This window comes from Mesoplodon bidens (assembly GCF_964165515.1).
Source record: "Mesoplodon bidens genome assembly, chromosome: 8".
NCBI classification, from domain to species: domain Eukaryota; kingdom Metazoa; phylum Chordata; class Mammalia; order Artiodactyla; family Ziphiidae; genus Mesoplodon; species Mesoplodon bidens.
Window position 1 is genome coordinate 36,594,830 of NC_138165.1, and position 27,955 is coordinate 36,622,784.

Genomic DNA, 27,955 nt, shown 5'->3' on the forward strand with positions numbered 1-27,955 from the left:
ACTCAACAGCAGCCACTAGATTACTGCGTGTATCTGTGTGTGTGTGTGATTTTAATGGCCCATTATGTGACTTATGCTAAAGGCCTTTCTGACAAAGTCACTTTGGTACTAAGGAGCTTACTCTGAGTGGGGAAAGGAGATGCATGTGTGCCCTTACAATAAGGGAAATAAAAAACTTGAAGTATAACACTTAAGGCTCAAGGCAGGTTTTGGTATGTATGTATGTGGAGGAGGAGGTTGTGTAGCTGACTGGATAAACGTGTACAGATAAACCAGGAAGGATCAACAGCTTTAATGGACAGGGCCTTGCACCAAATGATAGTGGGTAGTCACAAACTCCAGTGCAACTTGCATCATCCCAACTCCCTGGATGCCACCAGACTTCTAACTGGTGGTAGGAGATACTGAGACTAATAGGCTAAGCTCTCCAGGGTTAAACACTTGTTGAAATCAACCATGAGGGGGTATATCTAGTTTGTAAGGTCCATATTTTTGTCTCATTTTTTTTCACTGCAGTATTACTAGTACCTGGAGTTAGTGTCTGACATTTAATAATAGGCATTAAATAGAGTTGGAGGAATGAATGAATTAAGGAATCTGAAGTCCCGTTAATTCTCACTGAGGGTGGCAACAGGTTAGAGATATTAAGGACTGATTAAACCATTTAGTCTAAGTAACCCTATGGAACCTTGGAAGGAAGAACCCCAGGAGAAATGCCATACTTTCAGAATATCCAGGCAGGTGGTTCCTCTGGGTTATTATATTGTCAATGTTAACCAAATATGACCTAACTTTATATCTCAAGATGATAAAGCCAGACATACCCTTTCCATTAAGAAATTTATATCTGGTGATATTTTTTGCCACACCTACTCTACTTCAAATTTCTTTCTTCCTCAAGAAAGGTAAAGAATAAGTTTCTGTGCTTTTCAAGAGGCATGAATCATTAATAGGACATTTTTTAAACCATTTATACAGAGCGAGCAGTCCTTTTCAAATTCAAAACTAATGAACTTTTCTTGTCAGAGAACTGAAAAACTTAAAGGTATTTAAATATTAAGCAAAGTTAACAAGAAATTTAAATTTTAAAGCATACTCTGGAAGTTCACTTAAAGATCACAGAATTTAGAGATGGAAAATTCTTCAGAGAGCACTTGATTGAGACGTCTCATTTTCACATGTGAAATAAACAGTAGTTGAAGAAGTTATCCCAATATTTCTAAAACTAAACATTTCTAAGTAGTCATATCCAATAGGGAAATTTTAACAACTTAGTTTATTTTCCTCATACAAAACTCTACTATTTCTGTATAACATAAAATGATGGTATATTTCATCTTCCATATAACCATCTTTCACATACTCTTAAGTTAGCAGTCATGTTCTTTCTACATATTCCCTTAGCATTTTCCTCAACTAATATTTGTATAGGATGACCTCTACTTTAGTCATATTCATCTTCTTCAGTGTGTCTACCTTAGGTTTATTCATTGTGTGAAAGTCCACAAGACACATATGGAACATTTTGGATACATCCATATGGACTCCTACAACACTCACAGGTGGAAATAACATTCCAAGAAGTGAATCATCCAGAGAGAGAATGAAGAATAAGAGGAAAAATAAATCAAGGATAGATATAGAGAGAAACCGACAGTTAAAAGATAGATGAGAATTGTCAAAGATTTGAGGAAATAGATGGAACTTCTCATATTATGTCAATGGGAGTATAAAACATAGATCAAAATTTTTAACTCTATAACTTTTTGACCCAGCAATCCTCCTGAGAATTATATCAGTAAACTGCACAAGAATACATATACGATAATTCATAGCAGCTTTGTTTAAAAGATAAATGAGAAATAAAATGTCCATTGATAAGGGATTGGTTAAATAAAGCACGGTACAATCATGCAATGAAATACTAAGTATAATTAAAATGGACAATATCAATATTAACATGGAATGATATTGATTTTTTTAATGAAAAGAGAGTAGTTGAAAAGATTACAAATTGTACCATAATTTTACTTATATGTAATTTAGTTATAATTACATCTGTTTATGATATATAATTACATTATATTCTTTTATAATATTAATTCTGTAATTCTGTTCAGAAATATTAATTGTATTTCTTCTAAACAGTAGGTTTTGGTGGTTGTTTTGTTTGCTTTCTTTACACTTTATACTTTTTTATATTTCTTGGATTTTTCTAACTCAAAATAATTTTTTGTTTTAAAATAGTTTTAAAACAATAAAATGATTTTAATTTTGGGAAAAAAAAACATAGAAATGTCAGGCAGAGTAGGAAGGGCCAGTGGATAAAATAGAAAAAAATACCAAGGAAGACTACCTGAGAAGCGAAGCCAAGGGAGAGGTATGAGAGAAGAGAAGGAAGATCTAAAAACAAAGGTATAGTCAAAAGTTTTAAAAGCAACTGAGACTTCAAAAGGGCTGACAACAGGGGATCACTAGGCAATTAAGAGCACTTTTTAAATAGAATGCATATTAATAAACCTTAAGAGAATATTAAAGTTAGATAGCATGAGAGAAATAGTATTTCAACTTAGTAAACATGACTTTCATTTTCATGATCAGTACTGTTAAGTGCATTGGTGTTGCAGACACTATACTTTTGTATTAGTCACTGTGATATCATAAAATGCTTTTCTGCCATATTGTCATCTAATTACAAAACAGCAATTTATCATTACATGAAAAAAATTGAGTTATACAAAGGAAAAAATAGGTACAATTTTAAATAATTTAGCTAGATATTAGAAATCCTTTTTCTAATAAGACTGTAATACTTTTTTCACAGATGTTCCAAAGGTAATTTAGAAGCAGTTTTGAAAGTAGTCAAAAAAGAATATTCATAGTCAAGATATGGAAGCAATCTAAATGTCCATCAACAGATGAATGGATAAAGAACACATGGTGCGTATATATATATATATATATATATATATATATATATATATGTATATACATATATATAATGTATAATATATATAATGAAATATTACTCAGCCATAAAAAAGAATGAAGTTCTGCCATCTGTAGCAACATGGATGGATGAAACTAGAGAGCATTTTGCTTAATGAAATAAGTGAGTGAAAGACAAACACTCTATGTTATCACTTATGTGTGGAATCTAAAAAATAAAACAAATGAATATATATAACAAAACAGAAACAGACTCACAGGTATAGAGGACAAACTAGTGGTTACCAGCAAGGAGAGGGAAGAGGGGAGGGGCAAGATAGGGGTACAGGATTAAGAGATACAAACACTATGTATAAAATAGATAAACAAGAAGGATACATTGTACAGCCCAGGGAAATATAGCCACTATTTTGTAAGAACATTAAATGGAGTATAATCTATAAAAATATAGAGTCAATATGTTTTATACACCTGAAACTAATACTGTAAACCAACTATACTTCAATTTAAAAAGGATATTCATAATGTTCCTTCTGCAGAGACAAGACAAAAGCTTAATTTACCAGCAGAAAATTAAAAATTTACTTTCTTTTAATCATGATTTCAATCATTTTGTTTTTCTATATCATCTTCCCACCTGAAACTCTCATTAGGGGTAGAAATGATAGAGAAAGAAAGGAAAATAATTAGATTTTTTCATTGTGCTTTCAGCAGTTCTGACAAACTAAGAGCAGTAGGGATGACTAGGCAGCCAGGAAAGAGGGAGGATAGAATGGGGTAGTGAACAATGTCACTGGGAGAAAATATAAAAGAGAGCATTCCAAAAAGTAACCTCAGAATACTGGTTCACCAAATCGACTTAGTTCTATTAAGGTTCCAGTGATGCTAGTACTGATAAAATTATAGGTGTGTGTAATCCAGAAAATCAAGAATATCACCTCTTTCAACTACTATTTAAAACTTGTTCAGTATTATCAGTATTTATCTCAATTGATATTTAAATGTAAACATTTATGTGCCGGGTGGCCACTGTTATTTTTTCCCAAGGAGGTCTAGAACTCAAGTGCCCTATTGACAGCACCAGTATGTAAACCACTTTGGAGAATAAAGAATATAAAACAAATTTTGTTCAGTGCTTATACACCATTAGCACTTAATTAAAATAGGTGAATGATGATGACTTCACAAGAAAAGCTCTAATTGACTGGTAGCCCACCCCTGCTTCTATCGTGAGGAGATAACCTGTGGAGGCTATGATCACATGCAGCCGAGGAGCTTCAAAGTAGGATACCTCTAGGGAAAAGATTAGCAGCTGAAATAGAGATTTAAGAATTTAATCAAGAAGTAGACTAAGTTGATCTCCTTCACAATGTCACCTTCATAGTATGATTCCCATACTATTAAACTGTATAACTAAATAATCAACGCACTTAAGTCTCAGACATCTAGAAAACTCAAAACAAAAGTATAGTGTTAATATAAACCTACAGAGTACATATTAAGAAGCTTTGGCCATTTGTGGTTTGTCTTCAAAGTATTAAATATTTTTGAAGAAAAATATAGAAGGATTAAAGGAATAAATTCTTTGCTGTAAAATACCCTCTTTTAATATTTATAGGATTATATTTAATGTAATGAAAAGGAATTTTTTTCATCTAATACATCTCTAAAATAGCAATTGATTGAAAATGTTACATATACACACAAATATACAGTTCTTCTTATTCACAAAGGATATGTCTTAGGTCACATTACATAGCAAATACCTCAAATACTGTACTATGCCTTTGATAGGTAGAGTGTAGTAGTAAATAGAGCCAGATTTATAAGGAACAATGAGGGAGATTAAGAATGTGGGCTCTTATTCTAAAATCATCTGCCTAAAAACAGACATCCTAAACTAGGGATGGAAAATATATAATGAGGACCCCTAAATTAAGAAACCATACATTGCAGGATTTCTTAGCCACATATACACATTAGAATATTTGTTACTATACTCATGCAAACACATGTCTATAACTACTTGCAAATGGTCTAATAAACCAAATTTAGAATACTTTAGATCTTTTAAATTTACAATACACTCTAAAAGAAGACTGTAAATAACTAGCAAGCTACCACTCACTTTAAATAGACAAAATATCATGAATAAATTTATATATCAAAATAAATTGATGTGGGTCACATACAAAAATCATGTGAAACAATTAATATGAAGAAACATGGAACATGATATATAGCTCACCTGGGAGTTAATTTTAGGAATAAAAGTAATTCCATTATTACAGACTGTTAAAAAACATTCTCTTATTTGGTTCTTATTTTTAGGATACCCTGGAGAAAAATAGAACAATTCATTATGAAATGTGCATAGGTGGCAAAGATAGTCAATTAGGGAATAAAATTTACTACTGGCTATTTTTTTCTGGAATCTTCAGTATTAGTCTATCTGCCTAATTCCCATCCTCAAATATATCCAAAATATTTGGCAGGCAGAATGTACAATTTTAAATGGATCCTAAGTAATTAATTAACTTCACTAATTATTACCAAAGAATTGACTTATCAAGTGACATTGAGCCCGTATCAACAATACTAAATTGCACAAAAGTTAACAACCCATAATAGCAGGAAAAACAGTTCTTTCCTTTTTCAAATAAAAGACATTTGGAACATGGAAACAATAAGATTATTCATTCTGTGGTGCAGCAGAGACAAGAATTTAAAATAAGAGAACATGAGGTTATTATTAAAACTAGTCTCCAGTGGGACAGGCCTTTCCTTTTGTGGAAATGAATCTGTCTAATGGGAATTTACTAACTATAAAATATTTCAAATTTTTGCAAAATTATTTGGAAAACTATTGTAATAGGGGTACTAATTATCGAATTCATTATTGCTTCATAGGATAGTCTCAACTTTTTAAAAATAGTCATGATTAAGTGAGTAAATATGCCCCAGTCTTCCAGTTAATAAACATCTTGCCCCATTCAGTCACCTAAAAAACAAGGCTCCACATTATGCTTACTTCTATAACATAGTTGTTAAAAGCCCAGACCCTTGTGGGTTTGAATCCCTGCTCTTACACTTGCTAGTCATGGCCTGGGCAAGTCAATCTTTTGTGCTTTAGTTTCCTTATCTGTAAGATGGAGATGATAATAGTACTTACCTCACTGAGTAACTTCAAAAATTAATTCATTCTCCATTATTTGACCTACTTCATGCAAATGTTTAAACTTCATCTCTAGTCACTCTTTACCCCCATGCACACAATCCCAATGTGTTAGCCACACCATATTTGCCATTCCCAGAATATAATGGATCCTTCCTTCTTTGCCTTCAGAACTCTCATTCATCCTTCTAAGCCCATCTCTGTCTCTGTGAAGCCAACTTTTGTTTCTCTCAGCAGAATTCATTTTTTCCTTCTAATGGCAATTTTTGGAGATAAAAGATCAGAAAAAAAAAGATCTAAGCCTAATTTTTGGCTTTTTCTTTATTTTTTCAAATTATTTTCTACTTTGGATTCAAAATAGTGCATCATTATTATAGGATCAGCACTTGCTATCTTCTGTTTTTTAGTGAAAAACACTTTTGACATTACAATGATTATGATCAGAAAAGCATTTTAGTAACCTTAAGAGCTCAGGAATGCATTGGGTGAAATGAAGAAAGTGGGAGGGTATTATCATTAATAAAATTATGTTATATGATAGCTTTGTGCTAGGTATTTTACTTACAGTATCTCTGGACTTTAGGTCCACGATATATTAAGTGGTCCCCAAAAGAAATAAACTAGTAAACCAAAATTTTTTATCTCAAATAAAATGAGCAAAAATATCAAGACAGAGGTATGATTCTCTCTATTAAATTCCTGACTTAAAAGTATTTTACTCTCTGCTAAAAGCAATACAGAATAAAGAAAATGTCTTTTCAATTTAATTCATAGCCAAGATTTAAATATTAGTTTAACTTTTCCATTAAAGTTTTAAATTTATGAATTCCTGAATATCAGATTAAAATGTAACTAGAGTTATTTATCTTAGTACAGTGCAACATAATTAAAAACTCCTGTATTTACATGTTAAATATTTGAAAGCTAATTCAATATTTGATGAGTGTTAATTATGCACATAATTACAGTATATAAACTTAACTTCTTACATGATTAGTGATATATTATTGAATTATATATAAATGAGATTCAGTGCAACACATTTTTTAGTACCTATCTAGTTTAAGAAAAACTGCTGGACCGATACCATGGTAGAATGCAAATACGTATAAGACAAAGATTTGTTCCTCAACAAGCTTATAATCAAATAAGAATGATAAGAAATATATACATAATAATAATAATATAAGAAATGATGTAAATTCGGAAAGAGAGATCTGGAGGAGGAAGATAATTATTCTGCCAGGAGGGATCAGGTAACGCTAATGGATGGGCACAATGGACATTCTATTCTTCGTGGAGAAGATGAGAAGGCACCAATTTGGTATGGAGCAACAAAAAGGTTTTGAACACAAAATTTTTAATAATATTCTTGAGGTTTTATTGCATCTTCCATGTTCTCAGACTGTAGAAAAATAGCAGGTATTATTTTAGAAATATGTGCTAAAAGCATGGAAAACAAACAGTCTCTCTCTCACTAAAGAATTTCTTTATATATCAGTGATTTGGTGGAAAATTTAACCTGTAAGGAGTAATGCAAGCTATAACAAGTGTAAAGTTAGACAACAAAGGAATATGAAGGATAAAATTGCAGGCATTCTACACCATATACAGAAATTAACTCAAAATGGGTCAAAGACCTAAATGTAAGACCCAAAACTATAAATTAGAAAGAAAAGTAGGGAAAAGCTTTATGACATTGGATTTGGCACAGATTTCCTGGAAATAACACCAAAAGCTTAGGCAACAAAAGTAAAACTAGACAAATTGGACTATATCAAAAAATTAAAATTTTCTGCATATCAAAGAACACAGTCAACAGAGCAAAAAGGCAACCTACAGAATGGGAGAAAATATTTGCAAATCACATATACCTGATAAGGAGTTAATATCTAGAATACATAAAGAACTCCTACAACTGAACAACACATTAAAAAATCCAGTTAAACAATGACAAAGGACTTGAATAGACATTTCTCCAAAGATGATACACAAATGGCCAACATGCATATGAGAAAATGTTCAATATCACTAATTATTAGGAAAATGCAAATCAAAACCTGACACCCATTAGGATGGCTACTATCAAGAAAACCTGGAAAACTACAAGTGTTAGTGAGGATGTGAAGAAATTGGAACCCTTGAGCAGTGTTGGTAGGAATGTAAAATTGTGCATCTTCTATGAAAAACAGTATGGCAGTTTCTCTAAAAATTAAAAATAGAATGACCCTATGATCCAGCAATCCCACTTATGGGTATATACTCAAAAGAATTGAAAGCAGGGTCTTGAAGCAATATTTGCACACTCATGCTCATAACAGCACTAGCCAAACAGCACAGCACTATTTCATAATAGCCAAAAGATGGAAGCAATCATGTCCATCAATAGATGAATGGATAAACAAAATGTAGTATATACGTACAATGGATATCATTCAGCCTTAAAAAGGAAAGTAATTTCTAACACTACATCATGGATACACCTTCATGACATTATGCTAAGTGAAATAAGTCAGTCACAAAAGGACAAACACTGCGTGATTTCACTTCTGTGAGGTATCTAGCATAGTCAAATTCATAGAAACAGAAGGTAGAATGGTGTTTGCCAGGGGGAGAAGGAAATGGGGAGTTGCTGTTATAGAGTTTCAGTTTTTTTCCAAGATGAAAAAGTTCTGACACTGCTTACACAACATTGTAAATATATTTAACACTATTGAACTGTACACTTAGAATTGGCTGTGATGATAAATTTTGTTATGAATTTTTTACCACAAAATAATTTTTTTTAATTTTTTTAAAAAAGCAATCCAGTTGTTTGACAGAATTGCCTTGACTGGAAATCGACCCGTTCAGTCAAAAAGGCTAAAATATCGTCTTCAGCTATTGAATTTTCTTCTCTTTGTTATCATCTAATTATTAATGACATACTATTTTTAGCAACTTATTAATTTGCTCTTATGCCTGCAGAAAATATAACAATCGTCATATCTGAAAAAATAAAATATTCATTAAATTTTTTAAAAGTTCAGGCATCCATTCTGAGAAAAGCTGGACACGGCTGAACAATGAAGAGAGAATGGAGGTGTTTAAGTATAACTGAACTCCCTAACCATCCCTGCCCCCCACCCTTCGCCCTGGTAACCATAAATTCATTCCCTAAGTCTGTGAGTCTGTTTCTGTTTTATAAATAAGTTCATTTGTATCATTTTTTTAGATTCCCCACATATAAGTGATAAGGGAGTTTGGGATTGACATGTACACACTGCTATATTTAAAATGGATAATCAACAAGGACCTACTGTATAGCACAGGGAACTCTGCTCAATAAAAAATTTTTAAAAAAAGAGCTGAAGAGGCACTTGGTTATTTTTATTAGGCCCATGTGGAAACTGACCCCACCTATCCATCCATCCACCCTGGAGTTTCAGGCTCAGTACAGTGTGCACACTCTATAATGTTATCCTTTAGTCAGATTCACTGAGAAGCAGACTCTGGAATGCATCTGTCTTATCAAGGCTTCTGCATACTTGCCACTTCATGTTCATTTGGCCAACACAGTGAACAAAAATGATGCTCTGCAGAACACCCACTCAGTCCAAATCCCTTTTGGAGTCTATTATAATACAGGGTAGGAGAGTTAACACAGCCGCGGAGCAAGACCATAAGACCAAGAGAATGTTTACTTCTGGTATACCTTCTTGGTAGTAATAGAAAAAAAATGCATTTGCCAAATCAACAGCTGCATACCATGTACCTGTGGTCATGTTAACCTGCTCTAAAAAGACTCTACATCTGAAACAGTAGCTGCAATCGATGCTGCCACTTGGCCGAGTTTGCAGTAGTCCACCACCATTGTCCAGACTTTAACAAGTTTCTGTAGTGGCCAGACTGGGACATACTTTAGATCTTTAAAGATGGCACTAATCTCTGCTATTTCCTGTCATATGCAATACTGATTTTCATTTAATATCATCGCCAAGGCAAGTACTTTCAGAGCCTTCTCACCCACTACAATAGTTCTTAATCCCACAGGCTAAGAAACCAATGTGATGGTCCTATCAATTACCAAGTAGGTCTATTGGCATGGTTCAGGGAACAGGAAAATGATCAATGAGTGGTTCAGATTCCTCAGGAAACAGACACTGAGACAGCAATTTGTGTTCAGGGGGTTTGTTGAAGAGAGCTATCAGCAGTAACACCTGTGAGGAAATGTGGGCTGCAGCATTTGGTAGAAGAAGTTGAATTATGGTACATTTGCAATAAAGGTCTCAGTTGACTCCACAGGAGGCTCTGAAGCTGAGACAGCCTTTCAGAATTGTACCAAATTGAGGCAAGACTCTGGGCCTTTATACTCCTTCTCTGATAACTTATTGAATTCAGATGCCACAGGAGAGGCAGCTCCCTTTAGCTGAAGGTAATTTCTGGGGTAGCAATTCCAAATTCTAGTTCATTTAAAATAAATATCTATGGGTATATTTTATCTGTTACTAAAGAAGCTCTTAAAAAGTGGCACCTTATGGTAATTTTATTTTTAATTTCTTGAGGAACTTCCACACTGCTTTCCATAAGTTGCACTATTTTACTTTCTCACCAGTAGTGCACAAGGGTTCCAATTTCTTCACATCTTCACCAACACTTGTTATTTTCTGTTTTTTTTAAAATAGTAACCATCCTAATGGGTTCGAAGTGATATCTCATTACAGATTTGATTTGCATTTCCTTAATAGTTAGTGATGTTGAATATCTTTTCATGACCGTGCTGTCCATTTGTATATCTTCCTTAGAGAAATGTCAATAGTTCAATTCTTTTTATCACTGAATAATATTCCATTGTATTGGCATACTACATAGTTTATTTATCCATTAAAGGACATCTTGGTTGCTTTCAAGTTTTGGAAATTATGAAAGAAAAAAAAAACAGTGGTGCCCTGGTCTTTTTCTTTAATTACACAGAAGGAGAAGCTACCACCACCCTTATCCTCAGTAATGCCACCTTTCTCTCTGGTGCTCTCCCACTTACCCATGTTATATTATATTATATGCTACCAGTTGATTTTTTCCTGAACCATGACATCCACCTCATTGCCCCTGCATTATTTTCCGATTCAGGGTAATCAATCTGGGAACCACTAACAGATCTATTAATTCTTTGTATGTATCACAATAGAATCCTCCACGGCATCCTCAAATGCTGGAATGTTTATCTACTTAATATGATCTGGGAGCAGGACAAATATTAAGAAAGTCAACATAAATAAGGTTCTTATTTTCTTTCAAAATTCTAAAATGTTGCCTTTGCATTCTATGATGTTAACTTCAATCACCAGTGACTAAGTCACAGTTATTCACTTCTGGGATTAAAATACCCACTATAGACATCAGCAAACAGAACAAAATCTGCTTTATCCAACTGTGTTTTGCCAACCAGAAATCTGTTCTAAGAAGCATTGTACACTGTTATGTGTATTCCCAGTAAAAAGAAACGTATGTAATACATGTTGATACAACAATTAAAGTAACTTTATTAAATCTTATTTTTGTATTATGTATTTTCCATTCAAAGGGACTGTTTAGTATTTTACTGTAATTATTTATAAATTACTGTTAACTGCTCATTATCTATGTGTGGATTATCAATCACAATCTTTAAATCCAAGATGATGTTTCACTGGAATTGAGTATATTTTTACACTAAATTCTTGATTTATTAGGTTTTCTTGTGTGAGTTTAGTGAATATAATCATAGCTTAAGTCATGGTATGTCATAAGTAGAACAGTAACTATGCTGCTTTTCAAATCTAAAGAAAAATTCACTTTATATTAGACATTACTGGGTTAGATTTTTCAAGTTTCTGCTTCCTTCAATTTGTGTAATGAATATGGATAGCATGTAAATACTACGCCTGCCCAGTAAGTATAACCTTTCCAGACCTTGGGTGCTTTCTGTGCATCAAGCAAAATGTCAAACACAGAGTGGGTATAGTTGTTGAAAGTTGTCTCTAAATAGTATGTTAACTCTTCTGTTATTTAATTGTTGTAACTAAATATAAGACCCAATAATAATGAATTTAACCATAATTTAAGTGGCTACAATTCTTAAGGGGAATGAACACTTACTTTTCAGCTGCTGTAAATTATTAGGAGCTATCTTTGATTAGTTTTACTTAAGATGATTTGGGTTTCACTTTTCAACAAAAAGATGAAAAACACCACATACCTTGTATCTCACTAGTGATAATTTCTTGTTAAAAATTAAAATGAACTAATGGCGTGTATACATTAAATTGCAGTGGAATAATAATTGTCAATACATATGTAACTCTTAGGCCAGGTACTATTCTAAGTATTTCTCCCTTATTTCTCATAAAAATTTAGGAAATATATTCCACTGTTATCCTTATTTTAACAACAGAGAAAACAGGTGCAGAGAAGTTAACTAATTAGCTAAAGCTTCCATAACAAATAAGGGACAGAAGTGATATTTGAATCCAGTACAGTCTGGTTTCAGAGCCTCTATACTTTACCAGCTGCTAGACCATACTACCTCCCTGTTGAATTATCTGACCTTCTTCCTACTGAAGAGAACACACACAAATGATGCCTCCAGCCCTCTCTCATATATATCTCAGTAAAACTAGAATACCAATTGTCCTTAACTCCCTTCCAGTGACAGCCTACTCTGACAACATAGGATGAATTAGATGCCCCTCCTGTCCTCCACTGTCACATAACACCCAATATGCTGGTCTGTCATAATTTTTTTTTCATTCCCCAATTAATTGTAATTCCTTGAAGGAAGGATTATTGAAAGACTGGCACACAACACAGTACAGGAATATAGGAGAGGTTCAGTAAACGTCTATTGAATGAATTAATGCTTCTCATTGTTTGCAGGACTGACTATTGGCACTCCAGAGTACACCAAAACAGTCATATCCACACCACCACCACCACCATTATTACTCTGATATCAACTTTTGCAGTTCTCCACATTGCAAAAACCACATTTCTCTTTGAAACACCAATAGGTATCCCCCCCCACCAAAATAGTCTTACCTTCTAAATCTTCTTTTTCAAAGTGTGTTTTGAGAATAGAACGAGTTCCACCTCTATCCACAACTGCCTCTTCATCATTTCTCTGTAGAATAGAGAGAAATAAGATTAAATGATAGTACATAGATTCTCTTAATTTCAGCAAATAAACTTTAATGTGATCTAATAATTTAGGGGTTTAATTCAGTAACATAAACCTACTGGTACATGACTATTCTATTTGATTATCAAATGTTAGTTTACAAAAGACTAAGATTAATTTGACCACACATTCAGAGAAGGAATGTCATTTGATTTTCCATGAAATTGAAGGCAGTCAAACGTTCCAGTTGGCATCATTTGTTAGTGAGATGAAAACTAGAAAACAAACAGTTATCCTGTCAATTTAGTAACATGTATTTTTATCTCTGATAAAGAATTCTTGTTAACAAGATGACATTTTGAACTATACAAGGAAAATATGAAAATCATTAATGCTATGTCAGGGAGAAATAATTCCATTGCCATTATAAATGGGGTTGGGGGGAACTAATCTCTTGAAAGCAATTAGTATCAATTACTAGGTAAACTAACACTCTAATGACTTTGTTTCAGTATAATGCATTTTATTCAAACTAAACTGTAAATTACAATCATGTGCATTAAACCTTCATTCAGTTTCTATAAATTTTTTTACCTATTTAGAAGGGCTGGGCATAGGCTTTGTCTTCTGAACACTGTACACATAACTCAAAATAGTATACTCAGTGATTTGGTACTCAATAAAATAATGGGGGAGGTGTGAACATAATCCATTTTGACCATGCAGGAATGGACAAAATATGAAATACTGAATGAAGTGAAAAACAAATTATTTACAACTTTTATCTGTGAACACCCAGGTAAAAATTACCTTAAAAGTGAATACCGAGTACAAAAGGAAAAATGAAAAGGTAGACTAAAGTTGAATGAAACCTTTCAAGATCTATTTCTAAGCCTATTCTAGTTTATTACTATTAGAAAAGTAAAAGGTTTTTGTTTCTTCTTTGAAAGCTTTTTAATTCCTGAACATAATCTTAATAAAGATTTGTCCTCCATGGTTGACAAATCAGTACTTTCAACTGCAGAAGTATAGACATATTTCAGCCTAAAAAGATCAGCTCTCGTATGCTTCAAATGCAGCACAATATGCAGCAGAAGGACATGTTATATAGCCTATAGTCCTGTTGTCTTTCTGACAACTTGTACTGACACAAGTCAGGGTAAAGTCTTTGAAATCAGAGTTAGATAAACATACTATAAATGAGAGAAAATGAGAGAAAAAATTAAAATGAAGATAGATTTCAGAACCCATTGCTCTTCTGTTTGGCAAAGTTTAAGAAAATCTGTTGGTTTAACCAATAATAGCAATAGAAAAACTAAAGTTGAGACTTTTATAATTTTCCTGAACCAGATAAATGCAAGTTTCAGCCTATTTTGAATCTGTTCTTGATACATTTACAAATCAAATTTACCCTCTGTACAAGACATTTTCAAATATATGTCACACTAGAATACAACTCTGCCCTCTGGGGTGTTGTTAGGAAGAATGCCAAAAACTAAGTCATGCATCCTTGTTCAAAGGTCAGAAGGAACACTATTCCAATATAACTCAAAATGGCAGTCTCTGAAAACAACTGCAAAATGGAAAGCTTATATAGAATACATGAAGATGTTTCCCCCTATACAATAAATATTTGATTTTGATTTCAAGGACCTGAAATAATTTTCAGCTTATACAAAATGCTTTTTCCCTTATTTATATAAAGCATGTATACTCTCCACGTACAAAAGATAATTCTGTTGAATCGCTAATGTTGAGATATTGAGAGAAAATGAAATTTTGCAGCAGAAGTAGAAATGGAATCTAAATAGGAAACAGCTGATTATTTAATTACTATGCAGGTTACAAGCAAAGTGACCTAATTTTAATTTTTCTTTAAAAGAAAAAGAACTAGAAGCTAGAATATGAATATAACTCAATGTAAGTGACTCATTTTGTAGTTTCATATTATCCTCTTTAAATACTCTCTGGATGTTCCATATTTTCAGCTGAAAATTCCCAAGATACAGATTAATGTTAATACATATACTGAAATTCCTCTACTTTGGCTATAGCTCAAAAGATCACTTCAATATTATTCAAGACTTTTTAGCAGAATATTTCCCTTCCCCCTTATTACCAAGAGCAAGTAAATATGAGGTGTGATGATGGGAATGCAGAGGGACTTATGGCACTGGGTGCCAGTCTATGCAGTAATAGAGCAATAAGATACATTTTCACTTCATTCTGAACTGTTACTATATTTAGAATTGGTGAACACCAAATATATTAATGCACCCTAATTTCCATATGTATTTACTCACCTAGGAACAAATTTTAGCACTGTATAGGGAGAGAACACATAAATATATTACATTGCCTTTCAATACAATTCACCCTTACTACACTGTTGGGTAAATGTTTATAAGATGATTGAGTTCAGTAAATAGTATTGTGTTGGGATATATATTTCTCAATATGGGCAATGTTCCCCCCAAATTTAAAACATTGCCCATATTGAGAAATATATATCCCAACACAGTCACATATTCATATATATGTAATCAAAAGTTTCACAAACCAGTATTTACTCTTAGTATAAAAAATGCATTCTGATATTTTCTGTTACATGGTATACTATTTCATTTAGAAGTCCTAGTCACTTCCCATTAAATTTATTTCAGGACCGAAAAATAGCTTGTGACATGCAATTTGAAAAACATTGGTATAGACTATGGCCCTGGGACAGACTAACAGTAACTAATTCACACAGAAATTTCTTCTAGACGCATTTGTAAATATCATTAGCTCTATGAATATGTAAAAATCACCTTTCTCTGATTTACCGTAGCTCTTGAGCACAGCCATCAATGAAATAAACTTTTCTAGTTTTACAAACCAAAATCTAACAGTAATCTTGTGAGCAGAAAATTCAAACTTTTTCATATCCTTTTAATTCTCATCTCATTTGAAAATGAATAGAGGAAAAGCAGTTCATTTTCAATTCAGAATTCTTTCTTCCTTAGAACTATTTATCATATCATTTTTAAAAAGTAACCACTTTTTCTTCCTTTTTTAAGGTATTAGATACTAGAATAGTATTGTGTGCTGTATAGTATTGTGTGCTGTATAGTATACAGTATTGTGTGTATAGTATGTAGTATTGTGTGCTGTATACTCTCAATATTCTGTATACTCTCTTTATTCTTTTTTCTCAAGATTGCTTTAGCAGGGGGAAATAGGAAGATGGCGGAAGAGTAAGACGCAGAGATCACCTTCCTCCCCACAGATATACCAGAAATTCATCTACACGTGGAACAACTCCTACAGAACACCTACTGAACACTGGCAGAAGACCTCAGACCTCCCAAAAGGCAAGAAACTCCCCACGTACCTGGGTAGGGCAAAAGAAAAAAGAATAAACAGAGACAAAATGATAGGGACGGGACCTGCACCAGTGGGAGGGAGCCGTGAAGGAGGAAAGGTTTCCACACACTAGGAAGCCCCTTTGCGGGCAGAGACTGCGGGTGGCGGAGGGGGAAAGCTTCGGAGTAGCGGAGGAGAGCACAGCAACAGGGGTGCGGAGGGCAAAGCGGGGAGAATCGCGCACAGAGGATCGGTGCCGACCGGCACTCACCAGCCCAAGAGACTTGTGTGCTAGGCCGCCGGGGCGGGCGGGGCTGGGAGCTGAGGCTCGGGCTTTGTCGGAGCGCAGGGAGAGGACTATTTGGCGGCGTGAACACAGCCTGAAGGGGTTAGTGCGCCACGGCTGGCCGGGAGGGAGTCCGGGAAGAAGTCTGGACCTGCCGAAGAGGCAAGAGACTTTTTCTTGCCTCTTTGTTTCCTGGTGTGCGAGGAGAGGGGATTAAGAGCGCTGCTTAAAGGAGCTCCAGAGATGGGAGCGAGCCGCGGCTAAAAGGGCGGACCCCAGAGACGGGCGTGGGACGCTGGGGCTGCTGCTGCCACCGCCAAGAGACCTGTGTGTGAGCGCAGGTCACTATCCACGGCCCCTTTCCGGGGAGCCTGTGCAGCCCGCCACTGCCAGGGTCCCGGGATCCAGGGATGGCTTCCCTGGGAGAACGCACTGCGCGCCTCGCGCTGGTGCAACGTCACGCCGGCCTCTGCCACCGCAGGCTCGCCTCGCCCTGCACTCCGTACCCCTCCCTACCCCCGGTCTGAGTGAGCCAGAGTCCCCGAAGGGGCTGCTCCTTTAACCCCGTCCTGTCTGAGCGAAGAACAGACGCCCTCCGGCGATCTACACGCAGAGGCGGGGCCAAATCCAAAGCTGAGACCCGGGAGCTGTGAGAATAAAGAAGAGAAAGGGAAATCTCTCCCAGCAGCCTCAGAAGCAGCGGATTAAAGCTCCACAATCAACTTGATGAACCCTGCATCTGTGGAATACATGAATAGACAACAAATCATCCCAAATTGAGGAGGTGGACTTTGAGAACAAGATTTATGATTTTTTCCCCTTTTCCTCTTTTTGTGAGTGTGTATGTGTATGCTTCTGTGTGAGATTTTGTCTGTATAGCTTTGCTTCCACCATTTGTCCCAGGGTTCTATCTGCCCGTTTTTTTGTTGTTGTTTTTGTTTTTATTTTTTAAATTTTTTTCTTAATACTTTTTTATTTTAATAACTTTATTATGTTTTATCATACTTTATTCTACTTTACTCTATCTTCTCTCTTTCTTTTTTCCTATCTTCCCTCCTTCCTCCCTCCCTTTCTTTCCTTCTTTCTTTCTTTCTACTTCTACTAATTCTTTCTTTCTACTTTTTCTCCCTTTTATTCTGAACTGTGTGGATGAAAGGCTCTTGGTGCTGCAGCCAGGAGTCAGTGCTGTGCCTCTGAGGTGGGAGAGCCAACTTCAGGACACTGGTCCACAAGAGACCTCCCAGCTCCACATAATATCAAATGGCGAAAATCTCCCAGAGATCTCCATCTCAACACCAGCACCCAGCTTCACTCAACGACCAGCAAGCTACAGTGCAGGACACCCTATGCCAAACAACTAGCAAGACAGGAACACAACGCCACCCATTAGCAGAGAGGCTGCCTAAAATCATAATAAGTCCACAGACACCCCAAAACACACCACCAGACGTGGACCTGCCCACCAGAAAGACAAGATCCAGCCTCATCCACCAGAACACAGGCACTAGTCCCCTCCACCAGGAATTCTACACAACCCACTGAACCAACCTTAGCCACTGGGAACAGGCACCAAAAACAATGGGAACTAAGAATGTGCACCTGAAAAAGGAGACTACAAACACAGTAAGATAAGCAAAATGAGAAGACAGAAAAACACACAGCAGGTGAAGGAGCAAGATAAAAACCCACTAGACCTAACAAATGAAGAGGAAATAGGCAGTCTACCTGAAAAAGAATTCAGAATAATGATAGTAAAGATGATCCAAAATCTTGGAAATAGAATAGACAAAATGCAAGAAACATTTAACAAGGACCTAGAAGAACTAAAGATGAAACAAGCAATGATGAGCAACAGAATAAATGAAATTTAAAATACTCTAGATGGGGGCTTCCCTGGTGGCACAGTGGTTGAGAGTCTGCCTGCTGATGCAGGGGACACAGGTTCGTGCCCCGGTCCGGGAAGATCCCACATGCCACGGAGTGGCTAGGCCCGTGAGCCATGGCCACTGAGCCTGCGCGTCCGGAGCCTGTGCCCTGCAACGGGAGAGGCCACAACAGTGACAGGCCCGTGTACCGGAAAAAAAAAAAAAAAATTCTCTAGATGGCATCAATAGCAGAATAACTGAGGCAGAAGAACGGATAAGTGACGTGGAAGATAAGATAGTGGAAATAACTGCTGCAGAGCAGAATAAAGAAAAAAGAATGAAAAGAACTGAGGACAGTCTCAGAGACCTCTGGGACAACATTAAACGCACCAACATTCAAATTATAGGGGTTCCAGAAGAAGAAGAGAAAAAGAAAGGGACTGAGAAAATATTTGAAGAGATTATAGTTGAAAACTTCCCTAATATGGGAAAGGAAATAGTTAATCAAGTCCAGGAGGCACACAGAGTCCCATACAGAATAAATCCAAGGAGAAATACGCCAAGACACATATTAATCAAACTGTCAAAAATTAAACACAAAGAAATCATATTAAAAGCAGCAAGGCAAAAACAACAAATAACACACAAGGGAATCCCCATCAGGATAACAGCTGATCTCTCAGCAGAAACTCTACAAGCCAGAAGGGAGTGGCAGGACATAATTAAAGTGATGAAGGAGAAAAACCTGCAACCAAGATTACTCTACCCAGCAAGGATCTCATTCAGATTTGATGGATAAATTAAAACCTTTAAGACAAGCAAAAGCTGAGAGAGTTCAGCACCACCAAACCAACTTTACAACAAATGCTAAAGGAACTTCTCTAGGCAAGAAACACAACAGAAGGAAAATACCTACAATAACGAACCCAAAACAATTAAGAAAATGGGAATAGGAACATACATATCAATAATTACCTTAAATGTAAATGGACTAAATGCTCCCACCAAAAGACACAGATTGGCTGAATGGATACAAAAATAAGACTCATATATATGCTGTGTACAAGTGACCCACTTCAGACCTAGAGACACATACAGATTGAAAGTAAGGGGACGGAAAAAGATATTCCATGCAAATAGAAATCAAAAGAAAGCTGGAGTAGCAATTCTCATATCAGACAAAATAGACTTTAAAATAAAGACTATTAGAAGAGACAAAGAAGGACACTACCTAATGATCAAGGGATCGATCCAAGAAGAAGATATAACAATTGTAAATATTTATACACCCAACATAGGAGTACCTCAATACATAAGGCAAATACTAACAGCCATAAAAAGGGAAATCAACAGTAACACAATCCTAGTAGGAGACTTTAACACCCCACTTTCACCAATGGACAGATCATCCAAAATGAAAATAAATAAGGAAACACAAGCTTTAAATGATACATTAAACAAGATGGACTTAATTGATATTTAGAGAACATTCCATCCAAAAACAACAGAATACAAATTTTTCTCAAGTGCTCATGGAACATTCTCCAGGATAGATCATATCTTGGGTCACAAATCAAGCCTTGGTAAATTTAAGAAAATTGAAATTGTACCATGTATCTTTTCCAACCACAACGTTATGAGATTAGATATCAATTACAGGAAAAGATCTGTAAAAAATACAAACACATGGAGGCTAAACAATACACTACTTAATAACGAAGTGATCACTGAAGAAATCAAAGAGGAAATTTTAAAATACCTTTTTTAAAGGTATTTTTAAGTTTTTAGAAAATTAAAAAAACATCTCAAGTAAACAACCTGACCTTGCACCTAAAGCAATAAGAGAAAGAAGAACAAAAAGCCCCCAAAGTTAGCAGAAGGAAAGTAATCATAAAAATCAGATCAGAAATAAATGAAAAAGAAATGAAGGAAACAATAGCAAAGATCAATAAAACTAAAAGTTGATTCTTTGAGGAGATAAACAAAATTGATAAACCATTAGCCAGACTCATCAACAAAAAAAGGGAGAAGACTCAAATCAACAGAATTAGAAATGAAAAAGGAGAAGTAACAACTGACACTGCAGAAATACAAAAGATCATGAGAGATTACTACAAGCAACTCTATGCCAATAAAATGGACAACCTGGAAGAAATGGACAAATTCTTAGAAATGCACAATGTCCCAAGAATGAATCAGGAAGAAATAGAAAATATGAACAGGCCAATCACAAGCACTGAAATTCAAACTGTGATTGATTAAAAATCTTCCAACAACAAAAGCCCAGGATCAGATGGCTTCACAGAGGAATTCTATGAAACATTTAGAGAAGAGCTAACACCTATCCTTCTCAAACTCTTCCAAAATATAGCAGAGGAAGGAACACTCCCAAACTCATTCTATGAGGCCACCATCACCCTGATACCAAACTAGACAAGGATGTCACAAAGAAAGAAAACTACAGGCCAATATCCCTGATGAACATAGATGCAAAAATCCTCAACAAAATACTAGCAAACAGAATGCAGTAGCACATTAAAAGGATCATACAGCATGATCAAGTGGGGTTTATTCCAGGAATGCAAGGAGTCTTCAATATATGCAAATCAATCAACGTGATACACCATATTAACAAATGGAAGGAGAAAAACCATATGGTCATCTCAATAGATGCAGAGAAAGCTTTTGACAAAATTCAACACCCATTTATGATAAAAACCCTCCAGAAAGTAGGCATAGAGGGAACTTTCCTCAACATAATAAAAGCCATATATGACAAACCCACAGCCAACATCGTCCTCAATGGTGAAAAAGTGAAATCATTTCCACTAAAATCAGGAACAAGACAAGGTTGCCCACTCTCACCACTCTTATTCAACATAGTTTTGGAAATTTTAGCCATAGCAATCAGAGAAGAAAAGGAAATAAAAGGAATCCTAATCAGAAAAGAAGAAGTAAAGCTGTCACTGCTTGCAGATGACATGATACTATACATAGAGAATCCTAAAGATGCTATCAGAAAACTACTAGAGCTAATCAATGAATTTGGTAAAGTAGCAGGATACAAAATTAATGCACAGAAATCTCTGGCATTCCTATACACTAATGATGAAAAATCTGAAAGAGAAATTAAGGAAACACCCCCATTTACCATTGCAACAAAAAGAATAAATACCTAGGAATAAACCTACCTAAGGCGACAAAAGACCTGTATGCAGAAAACTATAAGGCACTGATGAAAGAAATTAAAGATGGTACAAAGAGATGGAGAGATATACCATGGTGTTGGATAGGATGAATCCACATTGTGAAAATGACTATTGTACCCAAAGCAATCTACAGATGCATTGCAATCCCCATCAAACTACCAATGGCATTTTTCACAGAACTAGAACAAAAAATTTCACAATCTGTATAGAAACACAAAAGACCCTGAATAGCGAAAGCAATCTTGAGAACGAGAAACGGAGCTGGAGGAATCAGGCTCCCTGACTTCAGGCTATGCTACAAAGCTACAGTAATCAAGACAGTATGGTACTGGCACAAAAACAGAAAGATAGATCAACAGAACAGGATAGAAAGCCCAGAGATAAACCCATGCACATATGGTCACCTTATCTTTGATAAAGGAGGCAGGAATGTACAGTGGAGAAAGGACAGCCTTTTCAATAAGTGGTGCTGGGAAAACTGGACAGGTACATGTAAAAGTATGAGATTAGATCACTCCCTAACACCATACACAAAAATAAGCTCAAAATGGATTAAAGACCTAAATGTAAGGCCAGAAACTATCAAACTCTTAGTGGAAAACATAGGCAGAACACTCTATGACATAAATCGCAGCAAGATACTTTTTGACCCACCTCCTAGAGAATGGAAATAAAAACAAAAATAATCAAATGGGACCTAATGAAACTGCAAAGCTTTTGCACAGCAAAGAAAACCATAAACAAGACGAAAAGACAACCCTCAGAATGGGAGAAAATATTTGCAAATGAAGCAACTGACAAAGGGTTAATCTCCAAAATTTACCACCAGCTCATGCAGCTCAATAACAAAAAAAAAACAAACAACCCAATCCAAAAACGTGTGGAAGACCTAAATAGACATTTCTCCAAAGAAGATATACAGACTGCCAACAAACACATGAAAGAATGCTCAACATCATTAATCATTAGAGAAATGCAAATCAAAACTACAATGAGACATGATCTCACACCAGTCAGAATGGCCGTAATCAAAACATCTAGAAACAATAAATGCTGGAGAGGCTGTGGAGAAAAGCGAACACTCTTGTATTGCTGGTGGGAATGTGAATTGGTACAGCCACTATGGAGAACAGCATGGAGGTTCCTTAAAATACTACAAATAGATCTACCATATGACCCAGTAGTCCCACTACTGGGCATATACCCTGAGAAAACTATAATTCACAAAGAGTCATGTACCAAAATGTTCATTGCAGCTCTATTTACAATAGCCAGGAGATGGAAACAACCTAAGTGTCCTTCTACAGATGAATAGATAAAGAAGATGTGGCACATATATACAATGGAATATTACTTAGCCATGAAAAGAAATGAAATTGAGCTATTTGTAATGAGGTGGATGGACCTAGAGTCTGTCATACAGAGTGAAGTAAGTCAGAAACAGAAAGACAAATACCGTATGCTACACATATATATGTAATTTAAGAAAAAAAAATGTCATGAAGAACCTAGGGGTAAGACAGGAATAAAGGCATAGACCTAGTAGAGAATGGACTTGAGGATATGGGGAGGGGGAAGCATAAGCTTTGACAAAGTGGGAGAGTGGCATGGACATATATAGACTACCAAACGTAAAAAAGATAGCTAGTGGGAAGCAGCCGCATAGCACAGGGAGATCAGCTCAGTGCTTTGTGACCACCTAGAGGGTTGGGATAGGGAGGGTGGGAGGGAGGGAGACGCAAGAGGGAAGAGATATGGGAACATATGTATATGTATAACTGATTCACTCTGTTATAAAGCAGAAACTAACACACCATTGTAAAGCAATTATACTCCAATAAAGATGTAAAAAAAAAAAAGCAGAAAGTAGCACTCTATTGTAAAGCAATTATAGGCCAATAAAGATGTTTAAAAATTAAAAAAAAAAACACAGCATGTTCACTTAATAAAATAGATCAGAAACAAGGGATATGTAGCCATTATTTTGTTATAACTTTAGAAGGAGTATTATCTATAAAAATGTTGAATCACCATTGTGTACACGTGAAACTAATGTAACTTTGTAAATCAAGTATAATTCAGTAAAAAAAAAACCTAAATAAATAAATACAGCCACCTCTGTATTTTTACAAATATAGTCTCTATACAATCTGTAAGAATAAAATACAATTCAAAAGTGTTATGATTAACAAAAAAAGATACTGTTGAATAAAGAGTAGAAGACAAAATGGTGGGAAAGAGACTCTGAATCATCAAAGAGTTCTCAATAGCATAAATAACTCAAGACTGCTTAATTTCTGGGCTTCCCTGGTGGCGCAGAGTTTACCAATCCACCTGTCAATGCAGGGGTCGCAGTTTCGAGCCCTGGTCCAAGAAGATCCCACATGCCGCAAGCAACTAAGCCCATGCACCACAACTACTGAGCCTGTGCTCTAGAGCCCATGAGCCACAACTACTGAGCCTGCATGCCACAACTACTGAAGCCCACATGCCTAGAGGCCGTGCTCCACAACAAGAAAAGCCACCACAATGAGAAGCCCATGCACCGCAACGATGAGTAGCCCCTGCTCACCACAAATAGAGAAAGCCCGCACACAGCAATGAAGACCCAATGCAGCCAAAAACAAATGAATAAAATAAATTTATTTTTTAAAAAAGAATGTTTAATTTCTGAAAGAAATGAAAAGTAGAGTGTAGAGTAAACTTCTGGATGTGTGATAAGGGAGTGAAAAAGAGTAACTAATCAAACATAAGTATTAAACTCTTGTGAAGAATGTTCCCTGTAACTGAAGGAATATATGTATATATTTCCACCCATGAGGATCCATGTAGAAATTACCTTTCATTCAGTTTACAGGGTCTCTCTCAACCTATGGATTAATATCTTGTTTAACATTAATGAAACATTTTCCAGTATTGACTTAAGAAGTAGTAGAAACATAGAGACACATGTATTTTATAAACATGACCTGAGAGTTCATTTCTTAAGTGTTTATTTCCAAAGGCTCCATACTTGTCAATTCTCATTAATGTTAAAATACTTCACAGAAAATTAAGGTTGATTTTACTCACTTCAGTAATGTTAAAACATGCTGTTAATAACTGGTAACATCTCACATACCACATTATTTTCATACTTTGCTTTAATAATGTGTTGCTACTGTTTCATTAAAGACATGCAGAATTTTAACTCGTTGTACCCATCTCCTCATTACTTTTTATTTTAAATAATGAAAATAAGAAAATTAAACATTAACACTTGGATTCAATGTTAATATTCATCATATGCATCTATATTTTCTCTGGAGGCCTCCTATTTTTTTTCATTTTTCCATGTAAGCTAAAGTATTTTACAAATATAAAAAGGTCAGCTGTTTAACTTGTAATTGCATTATACTGTATTACATAGGGCAATAGATGTCAAAGCATCAGCTCAGAGATTAACATTTCATAGGAGTTCAATACATACTAGCTGAACTGAAATCTAAGCATATGTCAGGCCTAACTTTGAGTGTCACTTAGTATATTATAGTTTAATACAATAAATGAACCCATATATTTTTACTAGCATATTATTTTGAAATTAGGTATTGAAAATCTTACATCTATTTTAAAATATAGACTATACCATTTCATGGTAATACAAGTTCAATCCATCTATTTTATACACTGTATTAATTAACTCATATGAAACATATTTAAAGTAGTCCAATAAATCACTCTTTCTCCTTTCTGGTGTTTTTTTACATAAAAAAGAAGTGAGTCCGCTTCTAAAGTGTCTAATTGGGGAGGTGGCAATTAGGTTTCATTTGCTTATGGAAAGTAAATGTGTTATTTCATCTTTACACATACAAGAAAAAATAGAACTGAAAATAAGAATTGGAGAGTAAAACCCTCTGTCATAGGAATAAGGATAAGAATGCATAAACTAAGTCATCATGTAAAAATTTTAAGACTTTTCTCATCTCATTTACTTGGAAAACTCCACCCATGCAAACATTAAAGACCTGTTGGGGGTTACACATTTATGTCAGGTGTGTTAATCTGTTGAAATGAAGTACTCCAAAGTCAGGTTGAAATAGTGAAATGTTGAAATGCTGAAAAGCTCAGTGGTGAAAATCTTCCAATGTTAAGCTATTTCTGGCTCAGGATTAATTTCATCACAACATATAGTACTATACTTATTACTGCCACTGTGATCCAAGAATATTGTCTCTCCTGTCAGGCCTTCTAGGGGGCCTAACATCTGATGGTTTAAGGAAAAAAAGTGTTTGAGAAGTTAAGAACAATTTCAATTAGCCAAAAATATTTTAATGGGCAGTGATACCTTCATAATTGAGTTCCTGCCTTGTTTGCCCACCTTACCCTCCAGATTTGTTTGTTTTGAATTCTGGACTTGACTCCTGCCTTGTCGTTGAGTCCTCTTACAGCCTCATTTCTGCAGATAAACCCAATTCTGTACCCAGAAAAATGATGCTAACTGCTGCTAAATTTCCTACTGATGCTTCATGCTGTCTCTACTCTGTTCACATTGCTTGCATGTAAAATGCCCTACAAGGCTCCACCTGTCTTTGTAGGCCTTCCTTATTTGTCCTGCTGTGTCCTTCCCTAAGCACCTGCCACATCCCCATGATCTTGTTTGGAGCTCAAGTACAAGTTTTGGTGGTATAACCTGTCCCTCTGCTGCTGATGCTCCCTTTAGGAGGTCAACATAAAGGCAGTATTGGATAAACACTGAGGGGTCATATGTGAGGCCACATACCTCCTGGATTTAAGTCCTGTTTCAATTAATTCCTAGCTGTGTGACTTCATCATTTTATGTAATTTCTCTGCATCTTGAGTGATTTATTAATACATGTAAAATTCTTGAGTTTTCCAAGCATGTATTAAGTTCTCAATAAATGTTAATTATAACATTGTTATTTATATTATTACTTGTACTATCAGAGCCACAAAGATCAATAAGACCAAGCTCCTTCCCTCAAAGAGTTTATAGGCTTCATGTTAGGTACAATGCACAATGGTATCATGAAAGAAATTCATACTGGTGAAACTCAATCATAAAGATTATTATTTTTCTCCAAGAAAGTCAGTAAAAACTCCATTAAAAGAGACACTTCAGTTGATTTTTAAAAGATCAATGTATCTTTGCAAGGCAGACAAGGGGACAAAGTGGTAGTTTGGGCATAAATATCAAGAAAAAAACTCTATTTATCTGAATAAGGGAGAAAGACATTAGTAGGACCAGAGTAGGACTACTGATTTGGTTCTAATTACAATGCAAATGCCTAGAAAGAAAACGTCTCCTAAAACCTGGGACAGGATAAAAAATCCTGATGTGCAAAAAGTAGAATTTCTAGAAAGTGGAGAAATAATAATTATATAGATAATATTCTTAAAATTTAAAACTCCATGAACATGAACAGATAAAACAGTGGGCTGGAAAGACAAGAATTAAGGAACTGGGGAAAATAGCTGAAAAATTATACAGAATATATCACAGAATAACAATGTGAAAAATATGAAATAGATAATTTTTAAATGAAGGATAATATGATAAAGTCTAACATGTGCATAATTGGAGTTCTAGAAGATGAGAATAGAGAAAATGAGGGAGAAGTACTGTTTGAAAATAATAGGTGAAAAATTTTCCAGAATTGATAGAAGACATGAATCCTCAGATTCAGTAACCACAAACAGTATAATTAAAAGACAATTCACACGTAGACATATCATGTGAAACTGCAGAATGACACATTTTTAAAGCAGCAAAGAAAAATAAAGAGATTACCTACAAAGGAATGACAAACTAACAAAAATAGAAGCCAGAAGACAGTAAAATAATATCTTCAGGATACTAAGAAAAAATAATTGTTAATATAGAGGTAGATACCCAGCTAACTATCATTCAAGAAAGGCACTTCAGACAAACAGAAACTGAGAGAATTTATCACTAAGGCATCCTTTCTAAAGGATCTTCTAAGTATATAT

At 35.2% G+C, this 27,955-nt stretch overlaps 1 protein-coding gene across 8 annotated transcripts in view; it reads right to left on the bottom strand.

Annotated features, from left to right (window-relative positions):
* SLC4A10 (solute carrier family 4 member 10) overlaps positions 1-27,955 on the bottom strand; it is a gene marked incomplete at both ends in the record, with an annotated part of 311,945 nt that overhangs the window by 175,892 nt on the left and 108,098 nt on the right. For all 8 annotated transcript variants that reach the window (XM_081241990.1, XM_081241987.1, XM_081241989.1 and 5 more), the window contains one exon: positions 13,181-13,262. In XM_081241990.1, coding sequence (XP_081098116.1) covers positions 13,181-13,262 — 82 coding nt within the window. The remainder of the gene's footprint in view (positions 1-13,180; positions 13,263-27,955) is intronic.